Source organism: Pantherophis guttatus, chromosome 3 (assembly GCF_059756535.1).
Source record: "Pantherophis guttatus breed Tessera chromosome 3, ASM5975653v1, whole genome shotgun sequence".
Classification (NCBI taxonomy): Eukaryota; Metazoa; Chordata; class Lepidosauria; order Squamata; family Colubridae; genus Pantherophis; species Pantherophis guttatus.
Window position 1 is genome coordinate 160780683 of NC_142065.1, and position 20209 is coordinate 160800891.

The following is a 20209-nucleotide window of genomic DNA, read 5'->3' on the forward strand; positions in this document are numbered from 1 at the left end:
TGTTATTAATTTATTACCTATGTCTGTTATATTTACAACCTGTCTTCTCTTCAGAGTTCACAACAGCATACATGGGGATTGCTCTCATTTTCTTTATACAACAGATTTAACAGATTAACACAGTTGGAAGGGACCTTGTAGGTCATCTAGTCCAACTCCCTGACCAAGCAGGTGACCCTACACCATTTCTGACAGATGGCAGTCCAGTCTTTTCTTGAAAGTTTCCAGTGATAAAGCTCCCACAACTTCTGAAGGCAAGCTGTTCCATTGGTTGATTGTTCTCACTGTCAGAAAATCTTTTCTTATTTCCAGGTTGAATCTCTCCTTGTTCAGTTTCCATTCATTATTCATTGTCCAGCCTTCAGCCACTGCTATCATGTCTTCCTTGGTCCTTCTCTTCATTTGACTAGCCATGCCCAGTTCCATCAACCGTTCTTCATATTTTAGCCCCTAGTCCCCTAATCATCCTGATTGCTCTCCTCTGCACTTTTTCTAGAATCTCAACATCTTTTTTATAGTGTGGTGACCAAAACTGGATGCAGTACTCTAGGTGTGGTCTTACTAGGGCTTTATAGAGTGGTATTAGTACCTCACTTGATATTGATTACATCCCTCTGTTAATGCAATTTAAGATTGCATTGGCTTTTTTGGCTGCCACCGCACACTGTTGGTTCATATGTAATTGATTATCCACTAAGACTCCAAGATCCCTCTCACAAACAAACCTATGAGGTACAGGTTTTCTGCTCCTTGAGTGAGAAGATACAGAAAGACCCTATTCTATTTAATAAGATTAGGTAGGTAAATGTTCTTGAAAGAAGGCCACAAACATCCAGGACCTTAAACCAGGAAGAACTTTAAAGATAACAACTAGAACCTCAAGAGCCCAGCTTGTAGTACCACAGACTACTTAGGTAGTAGTGCTTAGCTAACCTTGACTAATCTCAAAAAAAGCCAAACAAGGTTGGAATTGATTAGTTCTTGGATGGGACACCACTAAATGGGGAGGGGGGGGAATTCTGGAACTCCCGCACCTAGTTAATCATCCAAAGCTTTGCAGCCCAGTTTAAATTGCTCTAAGCAAATCTTCAGAGTACAGCAGTTTTGCAGTTGTAAAGAAGCTCAAAAGTCCAGTTATTAAAAAATCCTAAAATGCATTACAATAATTTAACTCAATTTTAAATCAAACATTGTCTGACCCATACAAAGCATTTTTCCAGAATAAAATATTTCCTATTCTCCCCCCTCCACCTCCCAACATACTTACACACATCCATACCCTTTAGTTTAGCTACAGCATTCTACAACTTTAGGATGCTACAGTCTGAACCACATGTACATCACAAGCTCTAACAAGATTTGTACTGTATCTACCCTTTTCTAAATTCTTTAGTTACCCATATAGATGTATTGACTTTCAGTATCTCTGAAATTACCCCAAAATCACATTTCGAACCGCATTATATAACACCATGTTGCACTGATTTCAAATAGAATTTGGTAAAATCCAGCTATACTTCCATGGGCCTTCCAATGCACACTCAGAGTATGTTATTTTTTAAATATATATATATATTGCTTAAGAGCATGAGGAATGGAAGGTGAGCAGGGCAAAAGAGAAAATTATTAGCCTACTTTTCTCAACAGGAAGAAAAAATGGTATGATTAATAACCATTCAGTCAGTAGCATTTATCTTTAGAGAATACAGCACCATGGACAGTGGTCTCTACTAGAATAAGCAAATTAGTCCAGAGCTTTTCAACCTTTTTCAGGCTAGAAAGCACATTAACAAGGAGGGGGAATCCTGCTAACCCTGATTAAGAAGAAAAGGTCTAGTGAAAGGAAATTAATTGCATTCACATTCTTTCATGCTTTTTCTACATTCTTTTGAAAATTTAGAGTTCCATCAAACAGTTTCAAAATCTCTGTATTAGGCAATGGTGATTGTCTTCCCACTCTGCCCCCCCACAAAAAAATACTCTATGTTTCGAGTTCTCCATTCCAGGCTGGCCTAGGTAAGAAACAGACATGCTCCTTTATGTGCTAAAGAAAACCAGTGGCTTCCAATAGTCCAGTAATTGGACTACAGTTATTATCAGCAAGGCCAATGTTTAAGAGTTGTGAGAGTTTTAACCATTATCTCACCATTTTTAAGTAAAATGGTGTACTTCGCAGATTCAAAACCCTCCTTGACCATTATCTGTTTGTTTGTTTTTTTACTGGAAAAATAAAATCATTAAAATTAAATGATATTTAGACCAACAGTCAGTGGAGTCTCATGAGACAGGCTTAAAATATAGAAGCACATTGTTTCAAAAGGTTAAATTACCAGAAGTAAAGCTGACAGATTGGTCAATCCCTTCTTGTGTAAGCGTTAGATTGTGTTAGCTTTTGGTGGTTAGAGTTGATTTAGGATTATTGAGAAGAAGAGTATGTGGAAATGGGATCATGAATGCTTATAATGAAAAGAGAGTGAGGACATTTTGTGCATATGAAGGACAAGATTTTAACTTGCATTTTCTTTTCTTTTTTATTGTGGTAAGTCTATTCTGGTCTCATTGTTGTGATATTCATATTTGTATGAAACATGGTGATGTAATTATTGGGGGTTGTACCATATGAAAGGATTCAGTGGCCATTTATTGACCAAGGTTAGCCAGCTGCTTAACCATCAAAATATAGTAGAACTATCTTAAAGGACTTCATAGGTCTACTACTGGCAACTGAACTGAATTTATATTTTTTTTATTACAACTCCATCAGTAAAACCCTCACAAAAATAACTCAAATCAATAACTTCAGTCATTTATCAAGTTGTTTCTCCTTCACTAGAGATGGTAGAAAATGAAAACGTATGATGAGTCTTTAATATTATAATTGGAATGCAAGACAGGTGGCAGCTTTGTAGTGGCTTTATACTTGAGGAAAGAAAGACAAAAATCCATAAATAATAGGTCCAATATCTCAGCACTTTCTTTTATGTTTTATCAGTACAAAATAAAAAGAATTCATGTTCCTAAACTTAAGGGAGAAAAGTTTTACCCTGAATGAAAAACTTCCATATATCTACTTTACGTGTGTGTGTGTGTGTGTGTGTGTGTGTGTGTGTGTGTGTGTTGCACACACATACCCCTATATTCAGGAACAGGCAAAGCAATTTCAGTACCAGATTCACTGGCTATGAGATTTAAAGTGGAGATGAAGATGCTCTCCATTCATTTCTCTTTATCTAGATTTAGGACTTGTGTGGAGAACAGATCATGTTTTAAATCCTATTGATGCAGAAATATTTAAAATTTTAAAGGGTTCACAAGCCTTTAAGCACCATTGTAACCAATTATTTATTGATTTAAAGTATCATTTTCTTTATGTCTTACTCCTCCTACAATAGGATCCTAAGCATATAATTTTACTATTTTACTATTTTACTTCCTTATTTCACTTTGGTTTGCTCAAACCCCACAAACAATATCACAAAACATTTCAGAGTTGCCTTGAACCATGACATGGGTGACAAATAGATTTGCTAAACAAATAAATAAATGTATATATTTAATATGAATTTAGAAATATGCAGTTAAGTTTATTGCATCTATCTCCTAGTTGGTAAGTATTCTCTAGATTAGAGATCCTGGCTTGCATAGAAAAATGTGAATATTCTTGAAGTAAAATAGGGCTTTAGTTGCAAATATGTCTCACTGATATTGACCTAAATATGGCCTATACCACACAAGTGACTAAGAAGTGTAACCTGGTCCACCTTTTAGCTATATTATATGAAAGCCTTCATGGATCAAGGCTAAGAAGGCCAGAGAGATTGGTATCTATGAATCAAATGATATTTCCTTTCATATTTCTTGTTCTGTTTCTTATTTTAAGTCTTTCATTTCTTTTCCTTACTATTTCTTACTCCTTTCCTACATATTGCATAAAGTTGCTTAACCTGAAAAGAAATACAATAGCATGATTGGTTAGTGAGTTCCCTGCTGAGCATGGACATTTTCTGAAAAAGGATAATCTTTCTAAATACTGTTATAATCCTTTTAATAATTAGGAGATGTTGCTAGACATGGGTGCAGTGAGGAATTTTTGTTACCCCCTTCTTTCAGATAAGATAGAAAGATAGGTAAGAAAACAAAATACTATCCAAACTATCTTCAAATTATTCACAACTTTTTCCAATGCCCCTTATCAATCTGTTATTAAAGAGCTATAGAATAGAGCTACAATAGGTAGCCTGTGCTGGTTATGTATAATCACAATCAAAGTCTTTGGAAAGAACAGGCCATAAGCTTTACAAGGAAAGAAATGGCCTAGAGTATAGTATATTGTCACAGGCCTGAAAGCATTTTACAGCTGTGAAAGCTGTGGGGCAGAGAAGTTGAAAAAGTATCTGAACTGTAGACCTGATGAGGGTACTAACAAGCACTTGGTATCTTGGGAAGAAGAGATGCTTAAAAGCAAAATGAGGGGAAAAGTTACTTGCTATATCAAGGCTGTCAAACTTGCGGCCCAGATGTGTCATGCACTGGCCACACCCGTACCCAGTTTCGTGAAGGGGAAAAAAGTCCTGATACGTCACATGATGCCATCATGATGACGCAAGTTTGACACTCCTGAACTACATGATTTCCATTATTATTAACTTTAGGACAGAATAGTAAAATTTTGAGACAAGGGGAAAAAATTGCATTAACTCCAGCTGTTAGACTTGCACAATTTGCAGGAATAAGATATTGTGACAACCAGCATTAAAACTATAGGTAGATATAACTAGAGCATAGGGTGCTATAAAATTTCCTTCACAATTGTTTTGAGTTTGCTTTCAAACTGTAACAGCTGCCTTGCTATTTGGTCCAAGGCTACTCTGAGGGGATACAATACATGGAACCTGAAAACATCCATTCATTCCTTCTCCTTCCCAAATTGTCATTCCACTGAAGATGATCAGCTGCTAACCATGCCAGTTATTTGTGAATGGTTTGGGGTTTTCAGTGTCTTTCTTTAAAGTGTCTTTCCCCAAACACAGATTTTGGATTCTGCCTCCTCCCTTGCGGTGTCCTTTCTCCATTTAGAATTGGAACTGGATCTAATCTTGGGTAGATATATTGAACTGTTTCAGTTTCCTTATTATAAATTTCTGCTGATGTTGTAAATTGGTTAATGGGTTGCAGCAATAATGTTGTATGATTAGAAACCCATTTATCACTCAGCTTGTTTAGGTTCCAGATTTTCTTTTATGATGCTGTACTTTGCTTGCTCATTTATTTGGAAATGTACGATAACAGCAAAAACTATTGAAATGCAAAACTCATAGCTTTGGGATTTTTATCAGTACCAAAGACAAAAGAAAATAAATTAAGGAGCATTAATGTTGCATGCTTGAGCAACCAAACAAAATATGGACATTATCATACTATGGTCCGTGTACCCTGCTTGACATGCATGCATTTCCACATATGTGTTGCACAGCTTCAAACACATGTGCATCGAATCTTAGAATATTGGTGCCCTTATTTGCATGCCAAACAACACTTTGCTTAAGTACAAAAACCAACTAAAAATCAATTTCACCTCAGAAGTGGGTAGTATCTACTCACTCTGGATAATATACAAAATTAAGAAGGGTTGGCCTAGTAATTGGATGGATACCGTTGGGAAATCCTAGTGCCATAGAATAGGTTAGGGAGGTTGCAAAAACATTTTCAAAGAAGGCAAATGGCAACTACTTCCAATCATGGCAAGAAATTATATAGATATGCCATGTAGGTCACCAGGTGACTTGACTTAATCCATTTAAGCCAGTGTTTTCTTCAGGAATAACAAACATATTTAACTAATCTGGTCCCAGTGGTGTCATTGCCAGCTATTGCTAGCATGTAATCAACTGAATGAACACAGATATTAAATGTCCCCTTATTATTTGATTCAATGTGGTTCTTGAGTTGTTGAAACTGCAGGGACAATCCATGGCCTCCAGAGATGGTTGTACTCCCTGAGTATGTAATACTATACCAAAAGTATGTTTTCAAGAGGCAACTGGACTTTGTTTTTCTTTGAAGACATTTTGCTTCTCATCCAAAAAGAAGCTGGAGAAGCTTCTTGGATAAGAAGCGAAATGTCCTAAAAGAAAAACAAGGAAGTCCAGTTGCATCTTGAAAAAGCACCTTTGGGACAACCAAGACCTGGATGACTGAGAATCTCCAAAGACATGTAGTGCTGAAGTTCTACAAGGCAGTACAACTCTGAGACCATATAGACACATAAGTACCCTAGTAATGGATAAACATTTGGGGACATAAAAGTCATATTGCCAGCTGCTTTTTAAAGTAAAAAATTCTTAGACGTCTGCAAGTAAAAGAATTGCTTAAAATTGCAGTCCTTGCATTACCAGACCCATATAGCTTTATCTATCTTGTGTTCTGAGTAGGCATTTGGGAATTATAGCCTACACATAGCAAGATGACAGCTGGTTGAAGATGGTACTTTACCAACACAATTCAGAATCACATTGTAATGGTTTTCATTAGGCAAGAAGTTATATCACATGAAATTAGATAAGTTCTCCTACCTTTCCTACATAGAGAGGATCGCTTCCCATGTATTCCTCCAGTACAAAGAACTGATTCCACACCCAACTGCGTTTGGTTCGTGGTCTCCCAGGTTGGAAGTAGGGCTTTGATCCCGATCTTGGCAGTTCTGCTTGGCTCATCCCAGAAACACAGAGGAATAGAGCTAGTATCTGCAAAAAATGGCAGAGCTCTACTTTGCCTAATTTCATTTTTTTTTCTTCTCCCTGTGCAAGGAAAAAATAAAGCAACAACAACAAAACAAACAAACAAAAGAAAAGTTGAGAAAAGAACGGGCAAAGATCCACTTGGCTTAGCAAGACATCCGCTGGGATTCCAGAGATAACGACTTGTGTTCGATTTAAAAAAAAAAATCACTCTCCACTACTGAACATTCTTCACAAGAGACACAGCATAAGAAGTACCTATAAAAGAAAAGGGAAAGATAAAGACGAGAACTGTTGTCAGATATATATACCTGAAAATTACATTTCTTTTAACTTTCATATTCACTCAACTTTTCAATCTGATATGAGCTAGCGGTAATCTTTCAATCTACTGAATGCTGTTCATTCAATTACATTAATACTTTTCAGTGGTGAGTTTACATCTAACTACTATGGGTATGAAAAGGAAGACATTTCTGATGTCTCAACCAACCAACTGGAACTAATAAGAGCTCATTTGAATTTCCAAATCTCCCACCCTTGATTTCTTCCTTTCATCATAGCAATCAAATTAACCAGAACCTATTGAGGAAGTCAGAGAGTCCAATTACATCCTAACCATGGTCTCATAAGCGGAGAAAGGAAAACAGATATTCATCCATTGCTTCAGACTTTTCCAAACAAATAACTCAAGAATGTTATGCTTATGGTTCATGACAGGTTTTTTATTCCACCAGCAAATATATCAGTATGTTTTTATATTTCAAAGCCACCTATACACTGCCCTTAAGCTGTCTCAGTGGTGCATATCAGATACGGGTTTGCTGGTAGATAGTTTTATCATTTTCAAAAGCCACATTAGAGCTTAGTGAGTGGGAGAATGAAGGCTATTTAGAAATTTTAGCTCAAGATTCCTGAAATAGGTACTGATTCCTGGACTATGATATGCAGCAAATCAAGGTTGAAATACAATATGGAAATGTAAGCATTATTTTCCAGATCTCAGTTTAACACTTGATACTTCAATTTCAAAAATAAGCATTACTTAATAGTTACGAACAACAGTCTGAAAATATGCAGGCATTAAGTATGATAAAGTAGAACCAGTTTATTATCTATAAGTCCCCAGACTGCAGCATACTTATCAAATCAAAGGCACTGGAGAAAAAAGTATTTATTTAACTTAGCTTAATTTACTAATTTATATTCCACCTTTCACCATAAAATGAATTTAAAAAGTTATACAGCAATAAAATAAGACAAATACTATAATAGAAACCAATAGTACATAATAAATACATTATCAAATATGAATGCATTCCAATTAAAAACAAATATTTCATTGAAAGAATAATTAACTAGACAGAAGGATACAATACAAACCAGATACAATCATGCAAATGTTTACAATCAGGTTGCTAGTCGTCTTGATGTAAATTAAAAAAAATATTGCAACAATCTGATCTGTTTGGAGCCAAGAGTTAACCCAATTAAAATTAGGTGACCTATTAATTTCCAGAAATTGGTTTATATTAAATGCTACTCATAAAGACTAGAAAACTATATTCAATCATAAGAAAGACCTTAAGATTTCATAGGAAGACACAATGTATGCAGGGCAAGACTGAACTAGTCACTTGTTCACAGCCGAACCTAATTCACAGGATTTTTGACAGAATGAGAGTAAAGGAGGAAGCAATAATACAATGCTAAGAATCACTGGATGAAAATATGATGCAAAATATAATGAACTGCATGCTGCTTCTTGGAACAATGCCATTAGTTTTAATGACAAGAAGTTAATAATGCATGCCTCTTCTGTATAATATTTATGATACTTTGCAATATGTCACAGCTAGGCAACATGGTATGTCTTGACACAACACCCTGAAGTTACTTCTCTTGAGAAATTTATTTTTTTGTTTCTTTGTGTGTGTGTGTATATACATATATGTATATGTATGTGTATGTGTATGTGTATGTGTATGTGTATGTATATGTATATGTATATGTATATGTATATGTATATGTATATGTGTATATACACACATATATATGTATATGTATATATATGTATGTATGTGTGTGTCCGAAGACGTCTCCGTGGTCATGTGGCCAGCATGACTAAACATCAAAGGCACATGGAACGCTGTTACCTTCCCACCAAAGGTGGTCGCTATTTTTCTACTTGCATTTTTTAGATGCTTTTGAACTGCTAGAACTGGCAGAAGCTGGGACAAGTAACGGGAGCTCACCCCATTACGCAGCACTAGGGATTTGAACTGCTGAACTGCCGACCTTTCGATCAACAAGCTCAGCGTCTTAGTCACTGAGCCACCATGTCTCACACACACACACACACACACACACATATGTGTTTTATGTATCTTTTAATTAGGAATCAAAGAAAACGAAAAATGAATGTCAGTCCCTAGTAAAAAATCTACTTTTGTTAACATAGTTATTTATAACAACGCCTCTATCTCTGAAGCATTCTTAGCATGATTGTAAGACAATGTTTTCCTTAAAAACAAAAAAGAACAAAGAAAAATAAGGCCTAAAGAAGATGGAAAAGTTAGCTAGGCTGGTAGAAAGCAGTGGGGGGCGGGGGCGGTACACTGTACCTTATAGAGCAATCTTCTAGTAAACAGAGGTCTCCAAGACTCATTCCCACTTTGGCAACCACTTTTGAGAAGAAACGTTTGAAAGTCATGCTGTAAAACTGCATGCTCTTAAAATTAAATATTTGTTCAGCACTGAGATCGAAATAGTAACCAAGATGTGAAAACTTCTGAATAACTGCTGAGAAACAGTTTGTTTTATGAAATAACAATTCTATTTACGGATTTCATCCTTAACTTGAAGCAGATGCTACCTTCCTTTCCTTCAAATCTCCTGGACCATATAACAACATTCAATTTGAACTATTCAAACTGGGGAGCCAATCAATTAAAAATGAAAGTGGGCACATATTTTCATTTTTACTGAATGGCTCAACTGTTTAGAATCAAATATCCTGGACATCCAGCCAAATATTGAACTCCTGACTAATGAGGATTATGTCGAAGATGGTGGTGTTTAAGTGGTGTGCCAGTTGTTTTGGGATTACTTGCAAGGCATCTATTACTATTGGTACCATCTTTGCTTTCTTTTGCCACAAGCATTCTATTTCTATTTGCGGGTCTTTGTATTTTGTGATTTTTCTCCAGTTCTTTCTCTTTTAGTATGCTGATTCCAGACATAGCTATGTCTGCTAGTCTTTTTTATCAACATTTGTTAAGCCATTATGTGGCAGGTGTTTGTCCGTTTAAATTCTAAAGTTGCAGACTTTCATTTTCTATTACTTTGTCTATTTTGTGGTCTCATCAGGTCTTGCTTACAGGCAAATGGTATTTCTTGCAGATATGCCAATGCATAACTGTGACTACTTTGTAATCCCGTTGTTTGTAGTCAGTCCATGATTATTATTTTTTTTAGCGAAGAAATTGTTCACTGTTTCTTCAGCATCTTTGCAGAGGAAGTACTGCTGTCTTCTCAATTCTGGCTTTGTATGCATTTGCTCTTAAGGCTTGGTCTTCTGCATTATTGTTATATTACAATTGCTCATACAATCAACCAGATAATTAAATTGGATTTGGCATTTTTTAAATCTACCAATCAAGTCCTTCCAAAGAACCTAGTATAGGCAGATATTGTTGTTAAAGGTGCTGTCACAGACATAAACTGTGTCAAGTACAGCTGTATTTTGCATTTAACTGATGGTGACTTTGTCAATGCTGATGGTGTTCTAACAGTGCTCAGATGTTTTAGTATTGCATCCGAGGCTACTATTATTATTATGGTTCATTAAACAGTAAGCCAGATGTTTAGACCGGATTTGGCATTTTTTCCCCACCAATCAAGTCCTTCCAAGGACCGGGTATAGGCAGATGTTGTTATTTAATGACACTCAAGATATTGTTGCAGGATGTCAGCTGTAAAGTTGCCTTTTCCAAATGATTGATGGTGATTCAAGTGGTGTGCCAGATGTTTTGGGGTTGTGTCCAAGTGCCTCTATTATTGATTAATTGAATTGATTTGATTTTTTATCCCATCTTTCTACATTGCTGGTCCAGTGAGAGTTGATAGGCATTTTTTTTTAGTTACCAGTCTAAGGTTGAAAGAGAACAACTAGCCCAAAGTCATCCTGCAGGCTGCTATGGACTTCCCTGCTCCTAGTTCAACACCTTAAACAATTTTACCACACTAATTCTGATACTATGTACATGTGCCTTGGCCCATGTGCATACACACACACATACATACTGTTATATATATGAAGTAAAAGCATCAACATGATCTGCCAGTTGCGTCCCTTTCTGGATCGGGATGCCTTACGCACGGTCACTCATGCTCTCGTCACGTCCCGCCTGGACTACTGTAACACTTTCTACATGGGGCTCCCCTTGAAGAGCACCCGGAGGCTCCAACTGATCCAGAATGCGGCCACGCGGGTGGTTATGGGGGCGACTCAGTGCTCCCATGTAACACCTTTCCTGCGTGAGCTGCACTGGCTCCCGGTGGTCTTCCGGGTGCGCTTCAAGGTATTGGTTACCACCTTTAGAGCACTCCATGGCTTAGGACCCGGGTATTTACAAGACTGCCTTCTGCCACCGATAGCCTCCCACCGACCAGTACGCTCCCACAGAGAGGGGCTCCTCAGGGTGCCGTCGCTCAAACAATGCCAACTGGCGGCCCCCAGGGAGAGAGCCTTCTCTGTGGGGGCACCTACCCTCTGGAATGAGCTGCTCCTGGAGATACGGCGGATCCCGGATCTATGTACCTTTCGCCGTGCCCTAAAGACGTTTTTATTCCAACAAGCCGGGCTGGCCTAACTCTTTTAAATTGTTTTAATTTTTAAACTGTTTAATTATGGGTTTTAATACAGGGGTGCTTTTAATTGTGGGCCAAATTAATTTAATCGGATTTTAATACTGTTTTTAAATTTTGTGTTTCTTGTGTTTTATCTTGTGTTTCTTGTGTTTTATCTATTGGCTGTTCACTGCCCCCAGTCCTTCGGGAGAAGGATGGTATATAAATATAAACAATAAATAAATAAATAAATAAATAAATAAATAAACAAACAAACAAACAAACATCCACGTAGTATACATGCAGACCAGTGATTGTATCCAGCTGGTTCTATCTGGTTCGGGCAAACTGGTAGCGGCAGCGGTGGGAGGCTCTGCCCATCCGCCTGGATGTCATCATGTCCTGTTTTTGACACTCTGCGCATGCGCAGAAGGTCCTGCACATGCACAGAGGTGGCGCGTGCAAGCGAAGTAAAGCAGTAGCAAAGGTAAGTGAATATCACCCCTGACATAGACATAACAAAAAGCTTTTATATATATATATATATATATATATATATATATATATATATATATATATATATATATATATATATATATATTCTTATTTTTGTGTTTCTTTTAAGGGGCTTTCTAATCCCCCCTTCTGTTTCCTTTACATAATTCCTGTAAAATCACAGTGTTTGTAATTCTTGTCTATAAGTCAAAGATTTTTGGTTCAAAACCCATCAGAAATATGCTTGTTATTACGTATTTTCAACCTTCCTTGTACACTGCATTTTTAATAAGATCAGATTCACCATTTTCCTAGCATTTGAGACAGAACGTTTTACTTCCAACTCCCAAATAATAATCTTTGATTTAGAATGCAAAAGTTATACTAATTATGCTACTGCATGACCACAATAAAGGACACATCTAAAAATGACCTCATGTCTTAATGGTAAATGCTAGATTAGTTAAATGTGTTCATTTCTCTACAGATAAGGAAGTTGTGACATCTATTATCTGTGTTGGAAATAAAACTCTAGGGACCTCTAACATCTGTTTGAAGATTTAGTGGTTGTTTGTATTTTTTGCAGCACAGATACAGTAGCCCTTAAATCTGTTTTTCATCATTTCGTGAGAAAAAAAACACAGAAGGTAGAGGGCCTTGAGTGTTAAAATCTGGGTTGTACTACAAGCATATTTTATTCCTTTTTAGGGGGTTTAAGATTAAAACAAGTTTTTTCCTCCACTTTTTTCAAAGCAAAATATCAAGCAGTCAAGACAATTTTTCTAAAAAATTCTCAACTGATTAACATGGCGACAAGAAGGCAATTAAAATACATACCAGGTCACATGCTATATGAGGAAAGGGGAATATATTCTAGGAAACCACAATAAAATAACAATTCACCTCTGCCAACTTCCGTATCAGTGAACCACTAAGCTAGGAAACATCCTAGATGGTAAATGAATTTACCTCATGTATTTAATAACTGTCATCTGCCTTAAAAGCACACTTATGCTAACAACCTCTGGCTCTCCGCACAGTTCTTTCAGCTTTGCAGCTTCTGTGTAATACTTTCAGAAAGGTATCCAGAGGGCAAAACCATAATGCAAATAAAAGCATTTCTGATTAGAGAATCCATTTAATGTCTTTTACAGTAATCCCTTTTGAGGTACTTCTTTGCCCCAAAAGGTTAGTTATAGTTAGGAGGCTTGTGGAATAAACCAGAAAAAGCCAATGTTAACTAGGTGGCAGCAATTTAAAAACACTCTCTTTAAAACACTGGCCTTTCTCTCCAAGGTGGAAAAAAGATATCATCCTCCAAATGTCTAAAATAGGACAATGGCTAAGAGGGAACCATAGATCAAGATTTTGTTGTAATACAGTAACTTACATCCAATTATTAACCCATATTGTATCTATTAGCAATAACAACAGCACTTAGGCTCATATACTGCTTCATAGTGCTTTACAATATTCTCTAAGTAGCTTACAGAGTCAGCATATTGTCCCCAATAATCTGGGTCCTCATTTTACCAATCTCAGAAGGATAGAAGGCTGAGTGAACCTTGAGCCAGTCAAGATTGAACTCCTGGCAGTAGGCAGAGTCAGTCTGCAATACTGCATTCTAACTATTGTACCACCATGGATCCTCAGTCATCAAAACATGCGAATTCATTGATTTTTTTTTAGTTTCCATCATTTCTTTTGATAGTATTTGTTGACTCTTGAGATCAAATGAAGCCTTCTGAAAACAGCATACGATTTGATCTGAAGCATATTATCTCGTAGCAATTTTATCTGAACCAATGATAAGACACTTTTACAATATATTGAGCACTGTTTCTTGTCAGGTGGGTCCCCTACTTATAACTTCTCCAACTATCTCGGAAGTCTCTAAATCACAACACAATTGAAAAGAGGTAATTTTATTTTAGAAGAACTCCTATGGATTGCTCCCTTGTTCTCCATATTTATCCATATTAACCATTGTTTGCAAGTATGGGACTAATCAATACCAGTTCCAATTTTTAAAGCTGACAAGCCTCAACCCATTAGTTACCATATAACCAGTCTACTAACCCAGACTACTGAAGTGTGTCCTGGACATAGTTTTATGAAACATATTGATTAATACAAGAGAAGGAGCTGTTGATAACAAGTCGGTTTTGGAACTAAATAGTCAACACTTGATCAATGCAATCACATTGCAGTATTTGGTACAAATATTCCAACTGCCTAAGAAGAACTCTTTGTGCTACCCTTTCTGAGTGAAAGGTAGCTTTAACATGATCATTAAAGTGAGGCTTTAGAATATCCTGTATATATCCATGTTTACCAAAGTTGATTATAATGCTGTACAAGAATGTGTATTTATAATTAAGAGGTACAAATACTGCAGGCAAATTTATTTTAGTTCCTATATGAAGGTGCTAATAAAGATACAGTATATTCTTGCACTATTTCTACTTAACCTTTAGACTGAATCTTTAAAAAAAAATCTGTCCCAAAATGAGTGTCACCCCAAAATGTTAGACCACAATCCTATTTCTATTTTACTCTAGGCAGAGAATGATGTAATACATTCATTAATCCATAATGATCTTTGTTAAATTCCACAAGTGCTTGCAACATTCTCTTGTAGCGAAGAATTTAACATCAATTATTCCAAAAGAAAAGTGTTTAATGGTTTATTAATCCTGGTGCAAACTGCACAGTGGTGGGTTGCTCCTGGTTCTGTCTGGTTCTTTAGAACTGGTAGTAAAAGCAGCGGGAGACTCCGCCTATCCTCCCGGACATCATAAATGACGATCTGCGCATAAGCAGAAGATTCTGCATATGCGCACGCACGCTCCCGTTGCAAACCAGTAGTAAAGGTAAGTAGAACCCACCCTTGAAACTGCATCATAGATGGAAACCCAATGAAGTGACATGCAGACCAAATAGAGCAAGATTTTTAAATACCAAAGAATCTGCTTTCAATTTTCTACTTGTGTGGAGATATCAAACCGATAGCCTTTCAGTTTTTGCCCAGAAGGTTTTAAATGCTATAGTGTGTTTTGCCAGTCATAACAGAAACAATTTTGCTGTAACTGCTGCCAAGCTCTTTAGAGCAAAGGGACCAATCCTCTGGTTATATGGAGTACAGCTCCATCTCTGTAAAGGCTTGAATGCAGCAGAAACAATGCAATCAAACATTTTATGAACGTTTGTTTTGTGACCCTTGCTACGTGTCTAACACACTTGTCCCCTGGATGTTTGGTTTGGCTCAAATGGAGCTAAAACGGGAATCTGACAATAAAAATTGGTTGAAAAGTCTTTGGGATGAATTCTTGGTTCAATCCATCGTTATGACTGACCTATTTTTTTCATGGGAATAAAATAATATAGTCAGGTCTTAGTCTACTGCTGCCTTCCAAATGAATCTCTCATCATACTAAATTCTCTTTCTATTGGAATTGCCATCCAGAAACATTGGGTTTGAATTTGTCCTTTCATATTATTCAAATATTATTTTATTGCATTGTTTGTTTTTGTTTCCAATGGATAATTATTGTATCACTTACTGTATGTATATATTGGTCTTTCTTGAGTTTTGGCCTTTATTTATTTATTCATTTATTGGTTCAATTTATATGCCGCCCTTCTCCGGAGACTCAGGGTGGCTTACAATGCATTAAGCAATAGCCTTCATACTTTTGTACATACCTGCTTAGTAGGGCTTTCAGCCTCCCCTAAGCGGTATTCTTTTTATACAAGTCAGCTTATTGCCCCCACAATCCGGGTCCACATTTTACCTACCTCGAAAGGATGGAAGGCTGAGTCAACCTTGAGCCTGGTGAGATTTGAACTTGCAGTAATTGCAGGCAGCTGGTGCTATTTAACAGCATTTTAGTCTGCTGTGCCACCAAGGCTCTTTTGACTGCTAAATAAATAAATATAAATTATGGGCTATGTAAGTTGCTTAGGTCAGCTTTAAAAAATAAATGTTGTCATTCATAGAAACCTAGTTGGCTTTTGAGGTTTCTCTTCTACTTGTCTACATAGAATTATCTCAGGTATATAATTGAAAAAATAAAGATCAATAGAAAGAAAAAAGAATATTTTATTGTTGTGATAACTATAATTATCTTTTGATAACCTCACTGGTCATGAAATAGGCTACATTATAATCATTAAATGATAAATCACAAATACTGAAACAATTATTCAACAAAAGAGAGACAAACTGAGAGCTGAAAAGGCCTTCTGGGATTGCCAATATTTTGTCCTATTAAAATCAATGGCTTTTAAAGTATACAGAATCCAGCCCTGAGGAAGTTAAACAAAAAAAAATAGTATACAGGTAGTCGTCAACTTACAACAGTTCATTTAGTGATTGTTCAAAGTTACAACAGCCCTGAAAAATGTGACTTATGACCATTTTTCACAGTTATGACCTTTGCAGCATCCTCATGATCATGTGATCAAAATTCAGATGCTCGGCAACTGGTTCTTATTTATGACTGTTGCTGTGTCCCAAGATCATGTGATCCCTTTTTGCGACCTTCTGATAAGCCAAGTTAATGGAGAAGCCAGATTCACTTAACAACCGGGTTATTAACTGATCAACTGTAGTGATTCACTTAACAACTGGGGCAAGAAAGGTCATAAAATGGGGCAAAACTCATTTAACAAATGTCTCAACAACAGAAATCCAGGGCTCAATTGTGGTTGTAAGTCAAGGACCACCTGTAATGAAAAGCTACCACAGTATAGCTGAACTATAAAAAAAATCTAACACTGACACGATGGCAGTAAGACACAGAAAATGCTCTTTGTTGCCATCTAGTCACTATTTCTACTTTCACTGCTTAAATATAGAAGTCTAATAATTTCATCTTTAAATAGAGTTTATACATCACATAGTTGATGTGTAAATTAATCTGATTTCAATTCAGTTATATAGTAATGCTTGTTTTTTTTTTCCCTCTAAACCAGGGGTGTCAAACTGGATTTCTTCGAGGGCTGGATCAGCATTGTAGTTCTCCTCTGTGGGCCGGCGGGGGGCAGGAGATGGGATAGATGGCTCCTACAGCACCCTGCCGGCCAAAATGGGGAATGGGGGGGCCACAAGGCCCATTTTTGGCTGGCAGAATGTTTCAGGCAGCCATGGAGGCTGAAAACGAGCTGCAGAGGGGGGACGCACACAGCCCATTTTGGCCAGCAGAGGCACCACAGGCCGGTCATTTGATATTTCCAAGTCAGCCCTTCAGGTCAGATCAGGGGTGAAATCCAGCAGGTTCTGACAGGTTCTGGAGAACCGGTAGCAGAAATTTTGAGCAGTTCGGAGAACCAGCAAATACAACCTTTGGCTTGTCCCAGATGGGGTGGGAATGGAGATTTTGCAATATCCTTCCCCCTGGAGTGGGGTGGGAATAGAGATTTTGCAGTATCCTTCCCCTGCCATGCCCACCAAGCCACGCCCACAGAACCGGTAGCAAAAAAAATTGGATTTCACCACTGAGTCAGATTTAAGCCCCCATGGGCCGAATCCAGCCCGCAGGTCTTCTGTTTGACACCTCTGTTCTAAACAAACAATATGTTAGGGGGGGAAACTAACTATAAGGGACTAGTACTCTGTTCATCAGCAGAATAACTCTCTGAAAATTGAATGGGACCATGGTCGGTGGGGTAGGAAATATTACATTTAAAAAAAGGAGATTAAGGATGAAAATGGGAGAAATAATTGGACAAGGGATTTAGGGGATTGGCAACTGCCCAGACTTCTCCCTCTTCCCCTGTCACAGGAGAAGCCTGTACTTTTCTGTTCCTACATACACAACACAAAGGTACAACACAAAGTGAGCATGGAAACACAGAGAAAGATGCTACATACACAGAGATGCAACAAGAAAATACAAATACTTCTTACAGCCAATTCTGGTAAAGGATATGGAAAGAATTCAAGAAACCAAAGTCTGTATGCCTTTTCCCTATCATACTTAATGTGAAAGAGCATTGTGGTAACATGCAAAATCTTAATTTAAAACAAAACATGATTGGGAACATTCCAGGGGTGGGTTCTACTTACCTTTACTACCAGTTCGCAACGGGGCCACGCACGTGCGCTCTTCTGTGCAAGCGCAGAAGCTTCTGCACATGTGCAGAAGCATTTTGTTGACATCAGGGTCGGTGGGCGAAGCCTCCCGCCAGTTTTACTACCGGTTCTATAGAACTGGTGAGAACCAGGAGCAACCCACCACTGGAACATTTGCTATCCTGCTTCTACTTTACAGCTGGCTGGAAAGAAAGAACTAGGGTTGTTTTGTCATTCATAAATCTTACCAACCAGATTTAGTATAAAGCATGCATTGCAATCTTCTTCTAATCATGGTTTCTAATTTTTCTCCCTGATTGCAAACCCTAGTACATTCAGCTGAACCACAATTAATCTTAACCTTTGTTGTTCTCTCAGCTGTCACTAAAGTCACACAACTCCAACTTGGTTATTGTAACCATCTGATATTGATAAACTGTCATCTTATTTCAGAGAGGTAGCAGATTGTTATTTAACGGGGATAAAAATACCAACTCAATTTTCATAAGAAATGTCAGTAAAACATTTGCAACGTGTTAGGGTCTTTTTTTTCTTCCAACCACTCTGAAATGTCTTGCTCTGAAGAAACATTTATATTCCAGGGCTGCCATAATAACCTTGATTATTGTGACACAAAATTGCTGCTACTTTTCCTTCTAAACTTGAAGAAGGAGCATGAAAATTGCCATGTTGGAATGGAGCATTAATGTACAACTTCAACCATAAACTGAGAAGAGTCAAAGGCATTTTTGCAATGCCATTATAAAATTGTACAATTTTACAATAGCATTGCAAAATTGTACTGTAAAACAGTATCAGGAATTGGGGGCTCCTAAAGAAACTAGCAGAGAACTAGGTTGGTGTAATGATTAAAGCATCCAGCTACAAACTAGATACTGTGAGTTCTAGTTCTGCACTAGGCACAAAACATACTGGGTGACCTTGGGCCAGTCATTTTCTCTCAACTCTAGAAAGGAAGCAATGGCAAAACATTTCTGAAAAGCTTTGCCAAGAAAACTGGACAGTCTTGTCCAAGTAATCTCTGACAATCATATGGGAGGAGGGGAATGCCCCATATTACATTTTTTCCTCTCAATGAAATATAGTTTCCAGAAATATTTTGCCTTAACTTCTTAACTAAACATTATTCCGATTCTGCTTATATCATAACGACAATCTACAACTTTCTCCGTTTTCCAGAGATCGCATTCTTGTATTTATACCATTTGAGCCTTCCGGTTAAATTGTGACTTTGTCGTCACCCAGAAATCACCTTCCTGCTGACTATGCACATTCATCAGTGCAAAAAAATTGTCGAGACTTTGGAAAAAATTCAGAGAAGAGCAATCAAAATGATTAGGAGCCTAGAAGCTCAAACGTATTGCAGGAACTAGATATATCTAATCTAGTGAAAAGAAGGATCAGGGGTGACATGATAGCAAATTTCCAATACTTGAAAGGCTGCCACAAGGAAAAGAGGAAAAAACAACTTATCTAACAAAGCACCTGTAGGCAAGACAAGAAACAACAGATGGAAATTAACCAAGGAGAGAAGCAACTTAGAACTAAGGAAAAAATTCCCAACAGTGAGAACAATTACCGGTAACCAGTGAAATAAATTGCCTTTGGAAGTTGTGGGTGTCCCACACTGGAAGGTTTTAAGAACCGACTGGACAGCCATTTGTCAGAAATAGTATAGGGGTCCTGCGAGAGCAGGGAGTTGGACAAGATGACCTCCCAAGTTCCCCTCCAACTCTATCACTGTTACTAACTGTCCTCCCCACCAGCCCCAACAAAGTTAAAGATGTTGGCTTCCAGATATTTTGAAAGTATAAGGGCAGAGGTAATCCACCTGAATAATACCTGCAGCACTACCCTTATGTATAGACCATGGTCAGATACAATAATGCCTCAGGTATGCTTCCTGTATTTCTAGCAATATACCTGTCTTGCTATGATAAAAAGCTTTCTTAATAACAGAGAAAACCAAAAACTCCCTCAAGAGAATGTGATGTTGGAAAGAATTACTATTCTAAACCAAGAGAATGGT

At 37.4% G+C, this 20209-nt stretch overlaps 1 protein-coding gene across 2 annotated transcripts in view; it reads right to left on the reverse strand.

The window, feature by feature from the left end:
- LOC117672607 (cadherin-7) overlaps nucleotides 1–20209 on the reverse strand; it is a 133271-nt gene that overhangs the window by 105997 nt on the left and 7065 nt on the right. For both annotated transcript variants that reach the window (XM_034429388.2, XM_034429387.3), the window contains exon 2: nucleotides 6573–6995. In XM_034429388.2, the coding sequence (XP_034285279.1) occupies nucleotides 6573–6782 (210 nt within the window). In that variant the 5' untranslated portion in view covers nucleotides 6783–6995. The remainder of the gene's footprint in view (nucleotides 1–6572; nucleotides 6996–20209) is intronic.